Here is a 24,034-nt window from a genome sequence, read left to right on the forward strand (position 1 = left end):
CAGATGCTGGAGGGAACAACTGCTCTGGGATCTCCATGCTTGGCTTCACCTCTAAACTCAGTCAAGCAATCATGGGAGAAAACAGACTGGGAATTGAAGACAAGGCAGTGGTGTCAATTCCCACTCCTTTGACAGCCTTTGTATGCAGCATGGGGATTGGGGCAGTGAAGAAACCTTGCAGATACCTGCAGACTAAAAGCAGTGTCTCCAACCTCAAGTACTAGCAGCAACTGTGCAACTACAGAGCAGATGCTTCAGCCTGGTGGCAGACTTGCTCATAAGGCTGAGAGCAAATAGCCTCATGTTGCACCAGGGAAGGTTTAGGTTTGACAGTAGGAACAACTTCTTCCCCAAAAGGGTTGTCAAGGCATGGAACAGGCTGCCCAGGGAAGTTGTTGAGCCCCTGTCCCTGAAGGGATTTAAAAGCTGTGCTGATGAGGTGCTGAGGGACATGGTTTTGTGGTGACCTGGCAGTGCTGGGATTAATGGTTGGACTTGATGATCTTAAAGGTCTCTTCCAACTACAACAGTTCTATGATTCTACGATCTGTTCTGCCCTCAAGCCTCCTCTTACCTGTATGAGACCGCATATGTCGCGTCAGATCTTGCAGAGACCAGAAACGCTTGTTGCACACAGTGCAGACTTTCTTTCTTTTGTCTGCTTTTTCAGTACTCTTAGCCCCATCAGTCTTTGGTTTTCTGTCATCACTGCTCTTCTCAGTGGACTTTCTCTCTGTGCCTTCCCCCTCAGAGATGCTTTCGCTCTCTTCATTCTCCTTTCCTGTTGCCTCAAAGTCCACAGGAGACTCCACTACCTTCAAGTCCATCGGAGACTCTTCCTGCTCAACACCAGAGACCTGCATCGAGGGAGCTCCTGCATCATCCTGAATGCTTTTGCTTTCATCCTCACTGCTCCTTTCATCCTTTCTGTCCTCACGAGTGTGGGCCTTTTTGTGACGGCTAAGAGTGCCAGCAAACTTGAAGGTTTTGCCACAAATGTCACAGGGATGTTTCCTTTCAGTCTGAGAACTGCTGCCTGCACTCTGGTCACTCTCTGCCAGCTTGAAGTCCATTAATTTGCTGGCAAAATTGAGGTCAAGACTTTTGTTACTTACAGAATCTTCCTCGGGGCCTTCTTCATATCCATCTGCTTTTTCTTCAGCATCCTCCTCTGCTGCAGGGGAGTCAGCCTTCTGCTCCTCCTTGAGGCCACGCTCACTCTCTGGTAGCTCTGTTATTTCATCTGGCTGTTCCTTCTCACCAGAGGTCAGGTCCAAGACTTCGTTTCCTGTCGACAGTGTCTCTGCATCAGGCTGGCTGTCTGCAAGTAAACAGAGAGAAACTTTGAGTGGGATGCCCTCTGCTAAGTCACAGCTACCAGCGGTCAGGCTGTCCACAGACCCACAACCATTGCTTCTGGCCAAGCAATCTCCACGTGTTTCTCTTATCTGTGACTCAGGACAGTAACTTAGAGATGAAAAGAAATCAAACCACCCCAGAACCCCATTAGTAAAATGGTTACAAATGCTTTCTTTTACAAAACATGCTCGCAGTAGGGTGGAGGGAGGTGATTCTCCCCCTCTACCCTGCTCTCATGAGCCCCTGCCTGGAGTGCTGTGTCCAGCTCTGGAAACCCCAACACAAGAAGGACATAAAACTGTTCCAAGCTGCTCCAGAAGAGGCCACGAAGATGATCAGAGGGCTGGATCACCTCTCCTGTGAAGACAGGCTAAGGGAGTTGGGGTTGTTCAACCTGGAGAAGACAAAGCTCCAAGGAGATCTTAGAGCAGCCTTCTAGTATGTGCAGGGGGCCCACGTGACAGCTGGAGAGGGACTTTGTACAAAAATGTGTAGTTACAGGATGTGGGCTAATGGCTTCAAACTGGAAGAAGCTCAATTTAGATTAGACATTAGGAAGAAATTCTTCCCCATGAGGGTGGTGAGGCACTGGAACAGGTTGCCCAGAGAAGCTGTAGAGGCTCCAATCATGGAAATGTTCAAGGCTTTGAGCCTTGAGCCACCTGGTCTAGCAGACAGTATCCCTGGCCATGATTCTTGGCAGTTTCTTTACGTTATTTTTAATACAGATACCAAATGCTGAGACACCAGTGAAGGGTTGAGGTCACTGCTGTTACAAATGCACCATTCCAGAGACACGTGGATGTATAAAAATATGGACATTTATCAAAGTAACACACACACATCCACATATTAATCAAACTGATTTACAAGCAGCAAGAAACACTTTTCAAAGAGAATGTAACGGCCCCACAGAATCACACGGAATCTATCTGCTTGGAAGAGACCTCAAAGATCAGCCAGTCCAACCCTTGACCCAGCACTGAAGGGCCAACACTAAACCATGTCCCTGAGCACCAGGTCCACATGCCACTTGAACCTCCAGGGATGGTGACTCCACCACTGCCCTGGTCAGACCATTTCAGTGTTTGATAATCCTCTCTGTGAAGAAGTATTTCCTAGCATCCAGCCCGAACCTCCCCTGGTGCAGCTTGAAACCATTTCTTCTAATCCTGTTGCTTTAAACCAAGGAGAAGAGGCTGGCCCCCTTCTCACTCCAACTTCCCTTCATGTAGTTGTAGAGAGCTCTCCCCTCAGCCGCCTCTTCCCCAGACTGAACAACTCCAACTCCTTCAGATGATCCTTGTAGGTCATGCTCCAGGCCCATCAGGAGCCTCACTGCCCTTCTCTGGATATTCTCCAACACCTCAATGTCCTTCCTCTAGTGAGGGACTCAGAACTGAACACAGTACTTGAGGTGTGGCCTCACCAGTGCTGAGTACAGGGGGATGATCACCTCCCTGTTCTTGCTGGCCAGTGTTTCTAATACAAGCCAGGATGCCATTGGCTTTCTCAGCCACCTGCACACACAGCTGACTCATATTCAGCTGAATGTCAACCAGTATCTTCAGGTCCCTCTCCAAGATGCAGCTTTCCAACCACACATCCTCAAGTCTGTAACTTACCATGGGGCTGTGACCCAAATGCAGAACCTGGCACTTAGCCTTGTTGAAGGACCACCACCCTTTGCTGTTTCACAAGTACTCTGAGGAGAGGGAGAGGGAGAGAAATGGGAGCCAGGCCCACAGGAGAAGGCAGGCCCACACAGTGACACACAGGCAGCTGGCACAGCCGAGGGAGGGAGCCCCAAAGCCAGACTTAAGCTCTGTCTACACAGGGGAAGTGTTTAAAACGGAAGCATGACCATGAGTTCCTGCCTGCCACCTTCTTCCACACACCACGTCTCAAGGCAGCACCTCACCTTGGGCCAAGAGCAGGAATGAACAGAAGGATTCATAAATCACAGAATTGTTTCAATTGGAAAAGATCATCAAGTTCAAGCACTGTCTAACTCTGCCAAGTCTGCTGCTAAACTATGTCCCTTCGTGGCAACTGAGGTGACTTCCTGCTGCTGGCAAGGTCCTTTTCTTTCCTCAGCTACCCACTCTCAACCCAGCCCATGAATGGCCTTAACATTCACACAGGGTCTTTTTCACTAGAGCACAAGTTTATGCTGGACTGAAGCGACCCTGTAATCACTGCTCCCTTTCGGCTAAGGGCAAGAGGGAAAGGAATCACAGAATGGTTTGAGTTGGAAGGGACCTTTAAAGGTCATCTAGTCCAACCTCCCAGCAGTCAGCAGATCAGGTTGCTTAGAGCCAAATTCAACCTGACTGGGAATGCTTGCCGTGATGGAGCATTTACCACTTCTCTCAGCAACCTCTGCTTTTCTGTTGTTTCACCACCCTCACTGTAAAACGTTTCTTCTAACTATCAAGTCTGAACATCCTTCTTCTAGTTTCAAACCGTCACCCCTTGTCCTGTCACAGCAAGCCCTGCTGAACAGCCTTCCCCATCTCTCTTATCAGCCCCTTTTAAGTTCTAAAGGCGACAATAAGGTCTTCCTGGAGCCTTCTTTTCTCCATGCTGAACATCACCAACTCTCACAATACGAAAGAGGAGTTTCTGCCTCAGATGCTTCTGGTTGCTACCATCACAAAGACCTATCTGTGGACAAAGAGACAAATACGGTGTGGCAAAGTGGGGTTGAGATGCAAAGGCCTTGAACTGAAACCAATAGAGAGCACCTAAAAGGGCTGCTGTAATCCTGCCATTCGTGGTCACCCTCAGCAAAGTGGCAGGCGCCTCCTGGCAGGTGTGGGTCACCATGTCCCATCCCCAGTGATGTCAGGGGTGTTAGGCAGAAAAGCTTCAAGCCGAGGCTGCAAAGGAAGACTTGCAAGCGCAGCTCGGAGAGGGCTCACGAGGGAGTGGGGCAGGAAACCAAGTGAGCTCTGATAGCACGGAGAGGAATGAAGGGCATGGAGACTGAGATGAAAGCTCCTCTGTTATCCTGCCCACAGAGGTGTTTTGTAACTCTTTGCTAACCAAAGAGAAGCTAGCAGCTGCAGCATAAGTTGGGTTTTCAACAGGAAATAGCAGGAACAAAGTGACCAAGGGGAATACATGCTAATAGCACTCAAGTACAGGAAAGGCAAACCCAGAATGTCTTGATGCTCTAAAATGCAAAATTCCCAACTTTTAGACTCTACATGCCATATGTCATGCACGATTTTACAATTTTCTCCTAATTGTCACTAAGTTCCTTCTTCTCCTCCTAGTGTTTCCAAAAATACATTCTTTTTCTCATGGAATGCTAATCCCTCAATAAATCCTACCTGAACTCTGTCTTCTTTTTGCCTCTCCTCAGTGCCCTTTCCCTGCTGTTACTCTGCTCTTGTGTGGCTGACCTGCAGTTACATTTTCCTGCACACAAGAGATACACTCCAGGGGATGGGTGGTCCACAGATAAGTGATGTTGCCTTACTAGAGCAGGCAAACAGGCGAGGTCAACAGCAAGAAAAGCAAATGTGTAGTTTAAAGCACGTGCCTTCACAAGGGACAAAGGCCGCTCCAGACTCGGGGAGCACAGAGGTACACAGGTTTTCTCCACCCCTGAACGAATACGTTCAAGCCTGGGGTAGGGACAGAGTCAGGAACATGCTGACACTGATACGTGCCTTGGCTGAGCACTCTTCCTTCTTACCTGCACGAACCAGACCTGCTGTGTTCCTCATCGAGAAGGAGTTTCACCAGCCCCTAATGAAACTTCCTGTGTCTCCTACGGCGGCAGCTCCTGACGCGTCCGGCTGCTCTGTGGTTACCCCCAAGCCGCATGGTTGGTTCTGCAGCTGGTGAAACAGTGAGCTGCTTTGCACAAACCTGGGGTGCTTGGGCATGGGTGAGAAATCTGCCAGGCCCTGCTGCAGCCAGACTGGAAGAGCAGCAGGAGAGCTGCTAAGGTGTGTAGCAAACACAATGGTTGTGAAGGCAGCCGTGGCAGGTCTGCTGTGGGATTTCTCCTGCGGTGTAAGGGACGCTGTAAGTGTGGTCTCGCATTGGCAGTTGCTCCATCCGCTCCAGAAGATGTTAAGCTTGGCCCTGCACTACTGCTTCTATGCCTTTCTACAGCAACAGAAACCTTGTTGACCATACAGCCAACAAACTTTAAGCCAAGGAGAAGGATTTTGACTGAGCCTTCCGATCTGAGCAAACACGCCTCCAGCAAGGCTGAGCTCCTCTCAGATGGGTAATTCCTATTTCCAGAACTCTCTTGATTTACAGCACAGAGCGGTCACAGAATGGTGGGGGTTGGAAGGGACCTCTGGAGATCATCTAGTCCAACTGCCCTGCTATGGCAGGGTCACCCAGATCAGGTTATCCAGGATCATGTCCAGGAAGGTTTTGTATCTCTCCAGAGAAGGAGACTTGCATCCAGTCAGTGAGGAAAGCAGGGTATTTGGGAAAGGCCTGCCACTTCTTTCACCCATTTCCATTTGTTCACTTACTCAGGTTGTAAAATACCTTCCAGTCTGTTTGCTATCCCACAGATACTTATACTTGGCGAGTCAAGAGCACAAGAGTGGAGAGGTCAGCTTGACAAGGCTCCCACCCACCACCACTCCTTCATTCTGCATTGTGGAAGCAGAATGCATGACCCTGTCATGGACAACTAGAGTTTGTGTCACTCCTCCAAAGTGAGGACAAGAAGGTGACACTATTTGATTATGTCAGTTCTGACACTGAAGCCAAGGAACACGGGCAAGATAAAGGAGAGAGAAGAGCCAAGCAGGGAGCTAAGGATGTAGGGATGAATGTAACATGAAGCAACCAGTAGCTCAGCTGCTACTTCATCAGCTCCTGGGAAAAAATGAACTTCTCAGGAGATATATTCATAAGCAAAACCTCAAGGACTCCATCTGAGAATCCAAAAACCTTTATGCCTGCAAGAAAGAAACCACTATACAGTTGTAACCAAAGGAACTTTTCCTTCAAGCTGTGGAAAGAAAAGTCTATTTTGCTGAGGTCTATTTACATTTCAAGCTGCAGTTCTCAGTCAGCCCAGGCAGAAGACTCCACTTCATCTTTTACAGGTGGTAAGAAAGAAAGAGGAGTAAAGGCCTTCCCTGCATACCAAACCAAACTGTCAGGACAGACACCAAAGGTGGAAAGTTTCAGATAAAAGAGCACACACACAGATCAAAGTGGGGAGGTTGCTGGCTTGACTCTTTTTTTTCCCGGGGGTTTCTTTTTTTCCTGGAACTAAGGTGGACTAGAAAGTAGAGCTGAAGATGCTAAGGAGTTGGTAGATAAAACAGGGTGCTGTAATGGAAGTGATTTGGGGTCTTTAAAGCAAGTATTTATTGCCAAACATTGCTGGCATCCTGAGAGGAGGGTTAGAAAACCCATCACAAAAATAACGCTCTGAACTGGAGCAGAGAGAGCGCTGGAAAGGGATGTTGTACAAGCAGTTGGCATTATCAGTCAGATGAGCCAACGATTCACTGTTTGCCCTACATTAACGGAAATAACCCCAACTACTCAACAACAAAAGCAGCTACCACTAGGTGGTAGCAGCCTAGTAAATTTGGTTTCTTTCAGCCCCACTCACACAATGCTGCTTCTGCTTCCACCCACAGACTGGGGAAACATCTTCCCAACCTGCGAAGTCAACTTGCAAACTTTTGGGGGGTTATCTCTGCCCTAAGCACCAAAGTGTGCCACCTTCACTACGTGGCATGCATGCAGAGAAGTTAAATATTTAATTAGCCTATGGCTGAGGAAGCTGCACGCCTTCTGAGACCAAAACATTCAAGGTAGTAGAGGATTGGTTACAGTGAACAGAACTGAATATATCTGTCAGAAAAGGAGAAAATAATCTCTGCAAAAGCCCTCACTTTTTGCTTTTAACATAAGGCATGATCCTCCAGTACCTTCAAGGGAGCATCTGAAGTCACCCACATAAAGAAAAGTGTCCAGGACTAGCTCTGTCTGAACCTACCAAGTAGAACTCTGCACTGAAAGCTCTAGACTTTCAGCTTATGTTGAATTCCACTTGCGGTGGAAAGCAGAGAATGCAGTCAGTGAGTTAAACATCATCTCCTCAGTATCTTCCAAATAACAGCTCTAGCACTCAGGCCAAACAGGTCCTGCCTTACCCTGAGCTGTAGCACTGGAGCAGCTGTTAAGCTTTGCCTGTGACACTGAAAATGGTATTTCAAGCCCTTTGCCCCCTAGGAAATACCCACAAAATGTAGTTCAGAGGTACAAACAGCAAGAAGAGTTGGGAAAACCAAAAAAGTCCCCCTGCTGTGGCCAGGGCTCACATGATTTCTGGAGTGGCAGAATGGCAGATATCTAGAGCAAAGATGAATACTGCTAGAGGCCAAGCAGGAAATTCACCAAGTATACTCATTGTGTCAATATTTGCCTAGTTAGCAAAGAGTGGGTTATGTTCGACCCTCTCAAGCTAGGGGCATGCCTCTTTAAGAAAGGGATCGCTCCTTAGCAAAGTCTCTTTCTATCTTACATAAGAGATAATCCCTTGCCCCATTCCCATCCCACATCTCTCTTCTGTCAGCAGTGTTTTGTTGCAAGAAGAGAGCATTCAGGAAGTCCTAAGGAGACAGAGGCAGGGCTGCTTTAATGTGATGGAATCAGGCAATTCCTTACGTTGCTCCACAGTTTCATTTTATGCCTCTCTGCTGGTGCAAGTCTTCCCTGGTCTGACTGCTGCAAACCAGGCCAGAGGTCCTCAGTTTGCTTCAGAAGCTTTAGACCATTCCTATTCTCTCCATGCACCAAGCACAAGCCCCATCACTCATACAACCCCCTTGTCTCTGAATTCTATTCAAAACCACCATTCTAGTTTTGTTTTGGTTGAAAACAAGACCCCCCCAAAAAATCCCTCTATAAATTTGTGGCACCGTGGAATTGCAGTTCCTGTCTTACACCTCATCTTCAAGCTTCACTTCATTTGCAGCTGCCCCAATATCATCCAAGCATCTCACTTCATTCCCTTTCCCTCTGACACGCGGTGAAATCTGGATTATTCATGCCCAAGTGTGGCCCTCTCATGGGCTCTGCACATGAACCCCAAGCAGGCTGCTCACCCACCTTCTCAAATCAGCAAAAAAGAGATGTTTTCACATTTTATATAAGCCACAGCTTCAAAACATGGATTTATTTCCACTGATTTTGAAATCCATGTTTCATAGACAATGGAGGGAGACCACGGGTCCAAAGCCGTTGAAGGATTTTGGACCATGCTTAAAGACCACTTGGCAAAGCCAGTTAGAAACACAAAGCCCTGCTACACAGGAGTGGGTCTGGGCTCCTTCCTCACTGTCTAAAGCTGCTATTTGAAGGCACAAAGCATTTGACAACAAAGCCAGTTTCATCAGCATCTCCCCCCAGTGCCTCCAGGAGATGCTGCCAGCTCCACACCTCAGCTGCATCAATGTGCTCTTTTAGGCTAGATCCGGGAACACATCCTGCAACAGCCGGTCCCTCCCTTTGCCCTTTTCCTTTTTTGGGGCAGCTGGGTCAGATACAGCTGAAGGGATGAACAGCTGGGAACAGGTCGAGCCAGTATAGCCAAGAAGTGCTTTGTGTTATCCAATCATGGCCCAAGGCTCTGTCTGCCAGGGGCAGGCTGAACCACTCTGACTAGCCCAGGGCTGGTTGCTAGGAACAACATCTACTTCCACTGAAGTCTTACCCATCCTGCATGCTGTACCCAGTGCTCATCTGATCAGCTTTAGAACTGCTTCTCTCCACATCCCACCAACCCACTGAACTGCATTAGGATCTCTCTAACTGCAAAGAAAGGTTACAGTAGACCCAAGCAGAGCATTCTAGGCCCAAGAGGGATCTGGAGAAGGTGGATTGATGGGCCAAGGCTAATGGTATTAGGTTCAACAAGGCCAAGTGCCAATTTGGTCACAACAATCCCCTGCAATACTCCAGGCTTGGGGCAGGTGGCTGGAAACCTGAGGGTATTGACAGACAGCTGTCTGAATGTGAGCCAGCAGTGTGCCCACGTGGCCAAGAAGGCCAAAAGCACCCTGGTCTGTATCAACAACAGGGTGGCCACCAGGCCCAGGGCAGTGATTGTCCACCTGTACTTGGCAATGGTGAGGCCACACCTCAAATACTGGGTTCAGCTTAGGGCTCCTCACTACAAGAAGGATACTGAGGTATTGGAGGAGGTCCAAAGAAGGGCAATGAAGCTGGTGAAGAGCACAAGTCTTGTGAGGAGTGGCTGAAGGAACTGGAGCTGTTTAGTCTGGAGGAAAGGAGGCTCAAGAGACACTTTCTTGCTCTGTACAGATGCCTAAAAGGAAGTTAGAGCCAGGTGGGGTTCAATCTTTTCCTCCAAGGAACAAGAACTAGGACAAGAGGAAACGCCCTCAAATTGCACCAGGGAGGGTTGAGAGTGGACACTGGGAACAATTTCTTCCCCAAAAGGATTCTCATGCTGTGGAACCCCCACAGACAGGTTTCAAAGCTGTGTATAAATGGTGCTGAGGGACATGGTTTAATGGTGACCTGGCAGTGCCAGGTTAATGGTTGGACTTGATGATCTTAAAGCCTCTTCCAACCAAACAGTTAAATGATTCGACGATTTTAGTTTCATTGTGCCATGAAGATCTTCAGAGTTGAGCACTCCCAGAGCCTCTTCTGCAGACTTTTGCTCTGTAAGGAGATCATGTCATAACATGAGTCTTCCTCTCTCAGGCTGTAGCCATCTGCTGTCTGCACAGGCTGGAGGAGCCCACGTGACGCCCCAGATACCACGCTGCAGCCCTGAGAAGTTATACCCTGTTAACGTGGTAACAAGGCAGCTTAGTTTCTTTATGATAGGCAAGATCAAATCACGTCGTAACATGTCCCCAGCACGGCAGGCTTTAATGCCAGACCAGCACCGAGACCTGTATTACAACATTTGAATCACTGCAAGGCAACCTGCTGGATTAAAAGAAGAAGAAAGGAGGAGAGAGGCTGGGAAGATGGCATTTTCCCAAACAAACTGGAGCTTGGAAATGTAAGAGGAAAATCCTATGCACGCTCGGTGCCATCTGATCAGCAGCTACCCCGAGGTACAGCCCAGTCAGAATTTTAACTACCCGGACGTGCAGAGCCAACTTCTCGCTGTCTTGGTTTGTTATTTCAGCAGCTCTCCTTTGAAGCTGACTCAAAGTGACACAAAGTGACCCTGCAGGTGTGAACACCTTACAGCAACTGCTCCCTTGTGCAAACACCTCTTAGGCAAGGGACATGTATCACCATCTGCTGAGCTTCCTTCTTGCATCCACCCCATTTGGTAGCACAGAAAAACCCTGAGTGACTGCACTCACCCTGGGGTTTGTGCCTGCTTGTCCTTTCTGGCTAACCACCACTTGCCTGCCTACAGCAAATTCTTGCATGATCTGACATTCTATCTCCTTCACTGCTGAAGTCTCCAAACACAGAGGGCAATAGATAGCAGGAGAGCTTCAATGCAGATGAATATATGGTAAAATACCTCTGGCAAAATAAATTACAAATGCCAATGTTTGGTAAAAACCCAGCACCAGAGGGGAAGGGCCGGACACAAGAAGAAAGCACGTCTACCTGTCCTGCACAGTAAGAAACTTCTTTGGGTGTTTCTCTGCTCTCCCTTTACTGCTTGGTGACCAACTACAGCATCCTGGCTGCAGGCTCCTCAAAAGCAGGCTCCTGAGATGTCTATCACCCATGTGAATTTGACACAACTTCCATTAAAGCTACAGGGTATCTTTTCATAGACTTCAGTAGAATCAATTTTTTCCCTATAGAAGTTTTTCATGCCTGTAATGCATTTAAATGACCAGAAGAGATTGAGTGACTACAGGAAAAGCCAGGATTATGCAGTGCTGTAAGGAAAGAAGTCCTGCAAGACATCTTTGTGATGGAGAAGCAGATTGTGAGGATAGTTACTCCTAAAAGGACATTAGCTCTTGTCACACCTCCCACCTCACAACCAAAACCTCTGGACACAAACAACCCGCCTCCCCTCAGCCTGTTTGAGACAGCACCATGGGGATGTTTCTCACTTGGATCTTCCTCAAGCTGGTTTTGTTCTAACTAACAACTCAACCTGTACAAGGGATTCTCCACATCTCACACAGATCTCAGATGCTGTTTCTTCTCATTTTCCCCCTGTGTCAACACAACTTTTTAGAAGCACCAGAATCCTGCTTTTTGTAGGCTTTCAAGTCACTCTCTTTTTAGCTGCCTGCTAAGTCACCCATCAATTCATGGTTATGAACACCACCAGTTTCTGCACTTTCATTTGTCTTCATTCACAATGCAAATGCAAAACAGAACTTCAAAGGTGAGCAAGAAATCCTTTTGATTCACGATAGCCCAATTCCTCTCCACATTTCTTTTCAAGCATGCAACGACAGGATTAGCTGGGGATTAATTACTTGAAACTCAACCTGCATCTCAGGTCACAATTTTCTCAGATTTTTCAGCCTTGAAAACTTTTTTATCAACCAAATATTTGTCATACAGACCAACACTTGTAACAGATAAGATTCTTCTTTCTCCACAAACATCCTAGTGGGAGGTCTCGAAACCCAAACAAGAACCCTGCTTATTGTGCAAACTTCCATCCTCCCATCCTGAGTTACAGTCCTGCTCCCGGATGGAATAGTGTCACCTTGAAAGGCACAAGAAAGATCCCGCACAGGAGCAGTATTCTCTGCTTCCTGCACTGTGTCTTGAAGGCAACTGCTCTTCTGATAAAATGAACCTACTTGCTGGAGGGAAACCTCACAAATAATGAGTTTAAGTGTAACATGACTTCATTGTTCATTAACTTTTGGGTTTTTTTTTCATAAGAATTGTGATGGGCCTGGATTAAAATACATCTGTGTCTGCACACTGACTCAGAGCTGACTGTAAAATTTGGTAAGCAGCACAGCAGGACTAATCTAGGCTGGACACTTCAAGAAGCTAAGCAACAGGAATGACCTGGGAGTCCTGGTGAACTAGTTCACCATGAGCCAGCAGTGTGCTCTTGTGGCAAAAAAAGTCCAATGGTCTCCGAGCATGCATTAAGAAGCATGTAGCCAGCAAGTTGAGGGAGATTCTCTTCCCCCTCTACTCTGCCCTATTGAGGTCACATCTGGAGTACTGTGCCCAGTTCTGGGCTCTCCTGTTCAAAAGAGATGGGGAACTACTGGAGAGAGTCCAGTGGAGGTTATGAAGATGCTGAGAGGACTGCAGCATCTCTGTGATTCAGGAAGGCTGAGAGACCTGAGCCTGGAGAGGAGCAGACTGAGAGGGGATCTTGTCAATACTCATTATTATCTAAAAGGGAGAAGAAGGGAGGGAGGGCAAGAGGATGGTGGCCAGTGGTAGGACAAGAGACAATGGGACCAAACTGGTGCACAAGAAGTTCCACCAAAACATAAGGAAAAACTTCTTTTCTGTGAGGTTGACAGAACACAGGACCAGGCTGCCCAGAGAAGTTGTGGAGTCTCCTCCTCTGGAGAGATTCCAAAAGTGCCTGGACATAATGTTATTGATATCTAAACCTTTTTGCAAGTGTGTCTTTAACTTCCAGTAACATTCTGATATGGAGGATTCCATACATACTGCCACAGACCACTAGAACTGACAGTGCTCCGTCACCCTCACAGGACATTTTTCCTATGTTCAGATGGAACTTCCTGGTTGCAGTTTGTGCCCACTGTTCCTTCTCCTATCACTGGGTGCCACTGCAAAGAGTCTAGCCCCAACCTCTTGTCTCCCACCCTTTGGATATTGAAAAGATCCCCTCTCGGTCTTTTCCATCATAATAGTCCCCTCATCATCTTTGTAGTGCTTCCTTTGTAGACATCTCCATGAGAAAACCAACTTGCCCACCCAGAACATAAACTCAACAAACTGCTATATCTATCAGCCAGCTGCCAAACTTGTCCCATGCACCAGCACCTGACACTTCCCACAAAAACACAGGGCTCACTCCACCTGAATGCATCCTTGCTTTGGCACCAGCTTGCTGGCCTAAATCTCTTCTACTGTTCCATCTTACCTTTCCCTCTCCCCTCCAGTAAGTCTCATCTGCAGCCCTGCCACAGGGAAGCTGCTGCCAACAGCCAGCTCCCAGTTTAGAAACTGAGTGCTGGTGTCACCCAGAAGGAGATGTTCCATGGCCAGACAAAGCTTGCTGTCAAGTGGTCCTCCAGCAGAAGCGTCTGATGTTGATTAGAGCTCGGTATTATCATTGCCAGAGTGCACTGATGATATAGTGCCACAGTATCACCACAACTCTCGCAGACACTGAGTATCCAGCGCTGCTACAACTGCAGCTGCTCATCTTCCTTGTGGGAATTGCAGCACAGGCCTTCTGAAAGGACAGTGTCTCCTTCCAAGTCCAGCAGTGGTAGGGGAGGCAAGTTTTACCAATCTAACTCTTGGCTGAGTGCATTTTCCTGTCTTCATTAAGGGTTTACACCAGTGCTGCTACCTTGGAAGCCTGCCATCAGTAAGCAGGTCAAACCCCTTAGTCTGGGAAAAGCCTCTCTATTGTTTTCTGTCTTGTGAGCAGTTCTTCAGTAACTTTTTTTTTTTTTTTTTCTGAAAGAAGGGTGTTAGAAAACAATTGATATGAATAAAGAGCTCTCCTTCACCATGGAAAGTAAACTGTATGCTTAATAACACGAAATAATTTGGTCTCTGTGGGCCAGAAAACAATAGCCTCACTGTTGCACTGATACCTTGCAAATTATGTCCTCACGTCACCTAAAGCAAACTGTAACAGGGACTGCTCCACAGCTCGGATTCCCTTTAAACCTCTTAGCTAACCTCCTTTACCTCTCCAGATTTCCCTCTTTAGCACAGACAGGAATTGGCTGCTCCTGGAAACCTCAATTCCTCAAAAAAAAAGAAAAAGAAGAAAGTTCTCTTTTACAGAGCAGTAGTCAATTCCCTAAGTTTTAGCCTTCACACCAGAGGCTGAGATTGCACAGTGAAGCAAATTGTATCAGTGACTGTGACTGACTTAAAAGGGCACAACCGCAAGTGCAGCTTTGTCTTCTCTCTCTCCTAGCAGGATGAGATTCTGCCAATTATCTTATTACAGTGTGGGTGGGAAAAGGAGTGAAAAAATCAGCACACTACTGAACAGAGTATTTCTTTTGCAGTGCAGAATGAAAAGTAACCCCAAACCTAGAATAAATCTTCCTCCCTAATTCCTCCTTCTGTTTACACCAGGTTTGAGGTTACCTACACAGTGGCAAAATACAAAAGATTCCATAAACATCTCGATGCCTTAAGCCCACCTTTAACTGTCTAATACTGAGAAGAAATATTTCCTGTAGGCAAACTACATAATGCCCAGGATGATGTTTCTCATGGCCTCCTTCTTTGATCTACCAAATAAGAGCCATCACAAGAAGAACAAAATGCTAAGACACTGTATTATTTTATTTTCCTGCCACAATTTTATACACATTTGCTCTCATGCAAGCAAGCAGACAAACAAACCAACCCTGTAAGGCACAATGAAATATCTGAGACATGTGTTCACTGTCACGTTAAACCAATAACAGAGTATCTGAAGCCAGGCTTTTCCCAGGTGTGGTAAACCATGCCACTGGAGTCCAGCAGGTTTTAAGCAGTTTAATTTGCCCCCTTCATAGAATGCTAAAATTGTTTCAGCTGGAACAGACCTTCAGGATTATGGAGTCCAGCCACTATCTAACCCTACTAAGTCTGGGACAAAAGAACCTAAGAACCACATCTCTGTGGCTTTTAAACACCTCCAGGGATGCAGATTCGATCACCTTCCTAGGGAGCCTGTTCTGGGGTTTGAGAACCCTTTCCATGAAGAATTTTCTTCTAATCGCCAACCTAAAGCTCCCCTGGTTCAACTTGAGGCTGTCTCCTCCCATCCTATCACTTGTTACCTGGGAGAACAGACCAAAACCCATCTTGACCCAGCCTCCTTTCAGGTAGTTGTAGAGGGCAAGAAGGCCTCAGCTCAGACTCCTTTTCTCCAGGCTAAACAATCTCAGTTGCCTCAGCCAATCCTCACAACCTGTTCTCCAGACCCTTTACCAGCTTTGTTGCCCTTTTCTGGACAAGCTACAGCACCTCAATGTCCTTCTCGGAGTAAGGGCCCACAACTGGACCCCATACTCAAGGTGCAGACTCACCAGTGCTGAATACAGGGAAACAATCGCTACCCTGGTCCTGCTGCCTGCACAATATAGGCCAGAATGCTGTTTGCCTTCTTGGCCACCTGGGCACATGCTGGCTTATTTCCAGTGAGTTGTTGATCAACAATCCCAGATCTTTCTCTGCCTGACAGCTTGATACTCAAAGGCAGAGGTTACTCTGTTATTATAAAAAAGGTACCACCACCATACAACAGCAAGGGCTGGGGATATGTGAAACGATGAGAAAAAGATCACACAGACATCAGAGTGGGACAGGAAAGGAAGATTCCTCCACAGCAAGGCCCTTCCATGAGGAACATCCTCAGCAGCTCTTACCTGTGTGAGTGAGCATGTGCCGTTGCAGGGAATTTGCCCATGGAAAGACTCGGGGACAGCAAGGACAGGGGATACTTTGCAGGCAGTCTGAGTAAGCATTCCTCTTCCCTCTCAGCAGCTTCTCTTCAGCAGTTTCCTTTTCATCCTCACTTGTTCCATTTCTTCCACTTTCTTCCTTGAAATTGTCAGTGGACTGCAGAAATGGGCTAAATTTATTAGTGTCTGTGGTAGCCAGCATCTTCTCGATGCTGGCAAACTCCCCACTTGACTCCAGATCCACACCACTGCTAAGTTTAGGCTTGTTTTTTGTTCCTTTCTTTCTTCCTCTTTTCTTAGTCAAGCTGGCATCAGCAATAGGAGACTGCTCTGGCTCACAGGGCTGAGCCAGGTCACTGGGCAGGCTGGAATCCCTCTGCATTGCGGTCGTGATTGTCACTTTTGTTTTGGCATTCCCTGATATGTCACACCCAGTGGAGCTGCTCACTGCCTTGGGACTAGTGTCTGCAGCCTCTGTTTTCAGCAATGCAGGAGCAGAAGACACGGATGAAATGATCTGTGCAATGGAAGCCAATGGTGGCAGCTCTTTAGTTACTGGAGGCTTTGGCAAGAGAGGTGGTGGTGGTGGTTTAGGCCTCAAAGGTCTCAGCAAGGTAGAATTTCCAAGAAGAGCTGGGGAAATGATTGGGACAGTCAAATGCAATGAACCTTTCAGTGGCTGGGGATGTCTGACAGCCCTGTTTGTCTCCGAGTTCCCATTGGCACCAAAAACCACAGGACACTGCAGACAGTTAAAGGCTTTATCGCTGTTCCCAGAAGCAGCCAATTCTTGGTTCCTGGCTTCACATGGGACATCATCTTTATCCTTCTTCAGGGCTTTGGGGATGGACAAGTCAATAGGCTCCATGGAACAGTCATAGAGGGACAGGGGAGAAGAGCCAAAGAGGTTCTCCTGTTTCACTTGCACAGCACTCAGGGTTTTGCTCTTTTGAGAGAAATCCAAGGGCTCGTCAAAATCCACAGGGAAGTTTCCTGTAGGTTCAAGTTTGATGGGAACGTGAGACGGCGTCCCGAGCAAGAAGCCGTTTTGCGGCTCCAGGAAAGGTGTCACGGACTTGTGATCCATGTAAGTGCTGTCCTCCAATAAGGGAGGGTCTGTCTGGCTTTCCTGGGCACTGCAGTCCACTGCCAAGATGTAATTCTCAATCTCCCTTTCTTGCACATGCAAGTGCTGCTTGAGGATATGGTGAATGCAGTTTCTCTTGGCTGAGAAGGCTGTGCCACACTCCTTGCACTCAAATGGCTTCTTCTTCTGGCAGCCACTGTGTGTCCTCATGTGAATGCGGAGGGCCCGGTAATGCTTGAGGTCCTCACCACACAGCTTGCACACAGTGTCTGGGGAGCAGAAGGCATCCACCATCTCTGCAGCATTGCTGGTGACATACTCGATGTTTTTCTCTATATCCTTCCTGGTCACTTTGAGGTGCTTCTTTCGCAGATGCCTCTCACAGTTGGCTTTCACCGTGAAGGGGTAGTGGCAGATTTTACAGATGTAAGGCCTCTCCCCGCTGTGCGTCCGCAGGTGCCGGATCAGTGCCGCCTTGTCTGCTGCGATGTAGTCACAGATGTTGCACTGGTACGGGGAAATACCCAAGTGAGAGCGGATGTGAGCTCTCAGGACACCTGAGAAGGCAAACACCTGGTCACAGAAACGGCAGGGGTACAAAACCTTCCTCATGGTTGGGGCCTTCTTGTTCGCTGCCCCTGCAATGATGGCTTTGAGGTCTCCTTCTGTGACCTCTTGCTTGATCTTGGCTTCCATATTCAGAGGCAGGAGAGCTTCGATGATGCTATCCTGCTCCAGTTGTGTCTTCATCTCATGCTGAGTTAAAGGCTCTACTTTGGGTTGGAGGAGCAACTGTGAGGAAGCACTTGATTTGGCTCCTGGCTGGGGAAGGTGAGAGTTGGAGGAGGACTCCACTGAGTTCTTGATCAGCCTCAGAGGGGGAGGTGGGAGGCTTGGGCTGATGCAGCCAGGGGAGGCTTGCTGGGCACTGATAAGAGGAGGTGGTGTAGAGGTTGCAACTATTGTTCGGGGTGTTACCAAAGGCTTTGGCTTCAGCGGTGGCATATGCTTGAAAATTGACTGCACAGGGACAGAAGGTGCCTTAGAAAGAGGAGGAAGACTGATTTGAGGAGGAGCGGAAGAAGCCATCTTCAAGATCTGCTGAATGTCTGCCAGCTCAATGGCAGACTCATTGGAGATGGGTTTTACCACAATACTGCTGTCAGGCTGGATGATAAAACCCTTCTGGAAAGGCTGCAGGGAAAGAAGCTTTATGTTCTCTTTTGTAGGAGGAAGGACTGAAAATGACCCTCCCATAGAGGCAGCTTCCAGAGGAGAGAGGCTGAGCAGACCGGTGCTGCCAGGTTCCTGAGGTAGGTTACTCTTCAGTGCTCTGAGCTGTATTTCTTGGACCTCATCTTGTGTATTGTCCTCCTGCTTGCCAGGCTTGATGTCTTTGGTGTACTGTAGGCCCAAGGATGCCATGAAGGCTTTCTGGTCTGGGTTCTCACTGGGTGGGGTTGTGGACTGTGGCTTGTGCTTGTCTTTTCCCTGATCCGCCACGTGAGTTTCCATGTGCAGTTTGAGTGCGGAGAGCATGGGGAATGCCTTGTTACACGTCTCGCAAATGAACCGATGGAAGTCACTGATGCACCTTCGCAAATTCGTCTCGCACCACACCTGCAAGACAGGGAAAAACACTTAGATATCTCTGACAGGAAAGGCACTGCACGCTGCTGTGAAACAAAACCAGTTCACTCCCCTTCCACTGCCCAAATTAGAGCAGCCACCGCCTACCAGGCATGGAGATATTCCTGCTCTACAGCCTTTAGCCACCTAAGCAGTATACCTAAATTAAGGACTGATCACCAAGGACAATTCAGACTCTCAAATATTTTTCCATCCTAAACTTACAGAATCATAGAATGGTCTGGGTTGGAAGGGACTTTCAAGATCATCTAGTTTCACCTCTTCTGCAACAGGCAGCGGTACCTCCTACCAGACCAAGTTGTTCAAGGCTCCATACCACCTGGCTATGAGTACTTCCAGGCTTGGAGCCTCCACAGCTTCTCTGGGGAACCTGTTCCAGTGCCTCACCCCTCATGGGGAAGGATTTCTTCCTAATGTCTAATCTAAATTGAGCTTCTTCCAGTTTGAAGCCACTACCCCTCATCCTGTCACTCCATGCCTTTGTAAAAAGTCCCTCCCCAGCTTTCCTGTAGGTTCCCTTCAAACTAGAAGACTGCTTTAAAGTGTCACTGGAGCCTTCTCTAGGTTGAAAAACCCCAACTCTCTCAGCCTGTCTGCATAGGAGAGGTGCTTCAGCCTTCAGATCATCTTGATGGTCCTCCTCTGGATCCACTTTAACAATTCCATGTCCTTCTAGTGTTGGGGACTCCAGTAGAGAAGCCTCAGTAGAAACTTCAGTAAGCTGGGCAGCAAGACTACCTCCTTTAGAGCTATTACTACAAAGAAACTAGTAGGAGAGGAAGGAAAAAAAGACGTCCAAGAAGGCAAACAACATAACCAGCACAAATAACATTCCCCCAAAGCAAATCACTGAAACACAGAGTGCAAAGTGGGAAGGCTTGGGGCTGGTGAAGCCTGATTATGTTTACTCTCCCAAAAGAAATACTATGCTCACAAATGGATTTTATATCTATCCCTAGAAATAAACATGACCCCAAATGCTATATTTAGATGCTACCCAGATAGCTCACAAATTGCAAAGGTTCCATATCAAAGAGGGGCACAAGTGATAAATTAAGCAGAGGGCTGACAAAACCCTACACAGTTTTTTCAGATACTTCCTACATCTTTGCCTCACAGTGCAAGCAAAATTGTCAGAAAAGGGAAATCCAGCATTTAAATCTCTTGGTAACTTTAAATGTCTAACATTAGTTACAAAGGAAACAAACCTTGGTTATTTAAATGTTCTCCCTTCTTCTGAATTTGTAACTTTTACCCTAGAACTGTATTAGATTTACAGAATGACCTACAGGCTACCTGGATCAGCAGCAAATTTCAGCTCTGCTTCTTTGCAGCCAGAGGAGCTGGAAATCAATGTTTTTATCCAAGTAAAATAAGAAAAGTGCTGACACTGAAGGAGCATGATCCTGCTGGATTTTGCTGTGGAGGTATTTCTTCCATTTTTAACTAGATAAGCAGCTTCATCCAGACCCAAATTAAGGCAGGTAAAGTTTGACAGAAGGAGAAATAACCCCATCCAGAGAGAGGTTTATAACTCTCAGAAAAATATGTATATATTATCTCCCTGCTTTTTCCCCAGCTGCTGTCCCTCAAAGGTGCGACACCTCCAAACCTCATGTAAAGAACATAAAGGAAAGGTGCCTGGGAGTGTTCTGTGAAGAAATCACTGAAGATGTCACTGTTTAGTAAGTCAGGTGACTTCCCAAAGCTTTCTGTGAGAAAGTCTTTCACAGCACAACTACATCCTTGTTACAGTAAATTAAAATACAACAACAACAACAACAATAATAATAATATCTTCCTTACTCTGCCTCCTCTCTTTTGATTTTAGATGTGGGATGGCTTTGGGAAGGAGAGAACCAACGGCTGGGTTGGAAGGATAAAGGATCTAATATCAGCAAAGTTTTCCTTTAAATACTTTCATAGCTTTTTACGCTGGTAGTTATCCACTGGAATGCTGAAAAACCCAACCCCACTATTTTTTAGATGAAAAAAGGAAAAAGGAAAAGCAGAAAGCGTTTGAAGCCTCCAGAGACAGCGGCAATGTACTTTCCACAAAATATTTTACACTTATTCTCTCCCTCATTGAGGACAAGCCTTCAAGAGACTTCAGAAGATACACGCTGCATCAGCTGCCAGCTTAAGCTCTGAAGAACCGAAAGTACCTGAGAAATGCGGGGGAACTTCCTACAGGAGAAGTCCGTGAATCCCAAGTCATGGAAGCCTGCCGGGATTGAAGGGTTGTTCTGAATAAAAGGCTTTCCCATGGGATCTCTGGGAAGCTGCTTGTGGATAACTGCATTATGGCGCAGTAAGCCCCGATGAGTACGAAAGGTAATACAACAGATGTCACACCTGGAAGGGAAAGGAAGAAAAGAGACGTGACTCACTGGCTGCGGCAAGCTTAAGAACCAGCACCATTCTGGCTTTAGGACAGCCTCCTTTCGTCTGCCCCATGGTAACATGACTAACCTGCTAAATGCAAAACAAAGCCACAGTATGTCAAAAACACATGGCCACGGAAAGGCCATTTCAATCCCAGTCACTTTCAATCTGTTTCTGGCTATTAAATCCACTGAAAGTTTAAAGAATAGCACGTGATAATGGAGCGTCCCACGTTGGCTGACGGCAAAGTGGTGGCTGAGACCACAGGCTTCTGACAACCCTCCTATTGTCTGATATAAAAAAGTTCAGTAGTTTTACAGAATTTGGTTTTATTTTAACTAAAAAGTGTTATTAAAATAAAAGGCATCTTTAAAAAACCAGCAGTGACAAGGAGAGGCTAAAGCAGCCCTAAGCAACAGGCAGGTGCAAATATAGGAGCGGGACCTTTTTAAACACAAATACCCAGGTATGAATTTTCTCTGCACTGCCTTTCATAGCCTATCACTGATCCTCCTCAAAGCTGTTCTGAGATTTAGTTCTAAAAAGAAAACCAGTGCTCCTTGGAGCAGAGGAGAGTCAGAGGAGGAAGATCTGAAGCACATCCAACACTTCTAACACATACACTGCATTCACAGCCAGTATTCCCCAAAGAATCACAGAAATCCCATCGTGGTACAGATTGTAAAGGACCTCTGGGCATCACCTAGTCAACCCCCCCCATTAAAGCAGAGTCAGCCAGAGCAGGTTGCCCAAGATCACAATGTCTGGGTGGGTTTGGAACCTTTCCAGAGAAGGAGACACCACAGCTTCTCTGGACAGCCTGCTCCAGGGTTCCAGCACCTTCAAAGAATGCAGAAGCAATGTCTTTCCCTATCCACACTTCATTACTATGATTTCTTGGTTTTCTTAAGCTCTTAAATCCCAAATTGAACTGAACAAAAGCTCCTCACGTGAAGCATACTTGGGTTAAAAAAATCAAAGGTATCAGCAACGCAGCTACGCTGCAGGCAGTCAGAGCTATGCAGCAACATGTGGCCAACACATCAGCAAACAAGCCCATTGCCTTTGGAATATCTGGGATTTTGCATTCAACAAGTCACACAGAGTTTCACTCAAAAAAGGTTCCTTCTGGTTATGGCTCCAGCTTGTAACTAAAGCATGAGTTTCACAGAAGCAAATGCCAGAGAATGTGAAGCTGATTCTGTCACTAAAAACATTTTATGCCCTAGGAGTTTTTCACATCTCCCCTCTGCCTTAGTCTCCCCATAGCGCCTTCACCCTCCGCATCACAGAAAAGGACATGTGCCTACTCATTACAAAAACATCCTGCAATCAGAAATTACTTCTGACAAAATCCTGAAACCACCCCCCCTTTGTCCTGTCCCAAACAAACTCCCATTGTTGTTCTTTTTATCACTACATAAAACTTCCACAGACCTTTTTGATTCTCTGAAAATGAAGGGATCACCAAGTCAACCCACAAAGGAACTGGATTCAGAGCCTCTGAGCAATGAAAGAAGCAAGTGTGAAGCCTGTGTAACGTGGCTGTTGTTATCACAGGACCCAGAAGAATGGATCAGAAATACCAAGTGATGGAGGTTTCATCTTCTTTATCTCCCCTTTCAATTCACTTGCATCCTATTTTTGCAGTTATTGCCAGCACAGTCCCTGTGTCAAATAAATGTTGAACCAATGCCATTTGCAAAGCAAGTGTTTCCTTAGAGAGGTCTGCTAAATGTGACAACAATCTCTGGCAGTGGTCATGACAGAGGGATGTTAACACATAATGCTCCTCCAGCATCAAGACCCACAGCTTTCCTCCAGCTCACTTGGCAGCACCTATTCTGTAATGCAGAGCTTTCATCTTCAACAAAAACAAACCCACACACAACCACCTAAACTGCTGGGGGAAGGAGGGCATTAAAGGGTTAGGGCAGTCACCTGAAGACCTTTCAGGCTGCTGAAATAAAAACACCTTGCTTCAAAGCAAGCAGTGCCTCTGGCACACCCCTGGGACATCAGCACATGGCCAGCAAGGGCTTCAAGCAACACTTCTGAACCACTAGGGCATGTCTGATGGTCTGGGGGGCCAGCTCTTCTGCACACAGAAACAGATCTTCACTTTGGGGTGCCTTGAGGAAACTCTGGGGTCCCTGATGCGCCTGGCCTCCCTGAGACTGGCAATCCCTCCTGGTAGCTGTACCAGGGCAGGTACAGCTGCCACTGATGGGACCACAGAACTTCTGGGATAGCAGGTGCCTGCCACAGTAACCCCAGGATCTGGGTTGAGTAAGGAGCAAGCAGACAGGCTCCATGCACAGCAGGGAGGTGTGCCTCGTCCATCTTGCACACTCCCCCGCGTCCCTCCCCCCATCAGCTGCACGACACACTGATTTTAAGAACTGGTTTATTTGGGGCTCCCATCAAAAGCTGCACCTGAAAGTAAATCTTTCAGCACAGAGACCCATGTGAAAGTCCTTCACAGAACACCTGGATCAACTGCTATGCCTCAGGACAGTGAACATTTGCAATTTAAAACCGGTGTTTTCCACGCAGAGAACTGCCTTCCCGCTCCCACAATCAAAGTAATAGATCTTCAACAAAGAATATGTACTTTTTCTCTAGAATTAAACACCTCTCTGTGTTTTCCCTCAGTTTTCTATTTTCCTTGCTGTGAGTGAAGAAACAGCAAGCAACAAAGAGAATTCGGGAATAGGATTAAGCTCTTTTTCCATTTGGTCAAAGAGAAGCTCCTGGCTGACAAAAAGAAACATCCAGATAAATCACACCTGTCACCTGGAGAGACAGGCACTTCAGGGCATAGAAATGCACCACACCCTGGGGCTCAGCACCTTCTCCTGGTGTGAGATCACACAAGGAGAGACATGTGGATGCTCTCCCTTTCTCAGTGGTCCAGGCACACCAGTGAAGGCAGCCAAGCTTTAAGAGCTGGAATAAAAACACCCAGAGGAAAGCTTTCCCTGAG

General features: G+C 47.1%; 1 protein-coding gene across 9 annotated transcripts in view; it reads right to left on the reverse strand.

The window, feature by feature from the left end:
* Positions 1–24,034, reverse strand: part of RREB1 (ras responsive element binding protein 1) — a 144,832-nt gene that overhangs the window by 6,531 nt on the left and 114,267 nt on the right. For 8 of the 9 annotated variants that reach the window (XM_068162987.1, XM_068162992.1, XM_068162994.1 and 5 more), the window contains 3 exons: positions 20,829–21,018; positions 15,891–18,633; positions 575–1,321 (listed from right to left, as the gene is read on the reverse strand). In XM_068162987.1, the coding sequence (XP_068019088.1) occupies positions 575–1,321; positions 15,891–18,633; positions 20,829–21,018 (3,680 nt within the window). The remainder of the gene's footprint in view (positions 1–574; positions 1,322–15,890; positions 18,634–20,828; positions 21,019–24,034) is intronic. The other variant, XM_068162996.1, reaches the window with a different exon arrangement.

Source organism: Melanerpes formicivorus, unplaced genomic scaffold (assembly GCF_026170545.1).
Source record: "Melanerpes formicivorus ecotype bairdi unplaced genomic scaffold, bMelFor1.0.p_v2 SCAF_69, whole genome shotgun sequence".
Taxonomy (NCBI): Eukaryota; Metazoa; Chordata; class Aves; order Piciformes; family Picidae; genus Melanerpes; species Melanerpes formicivorus.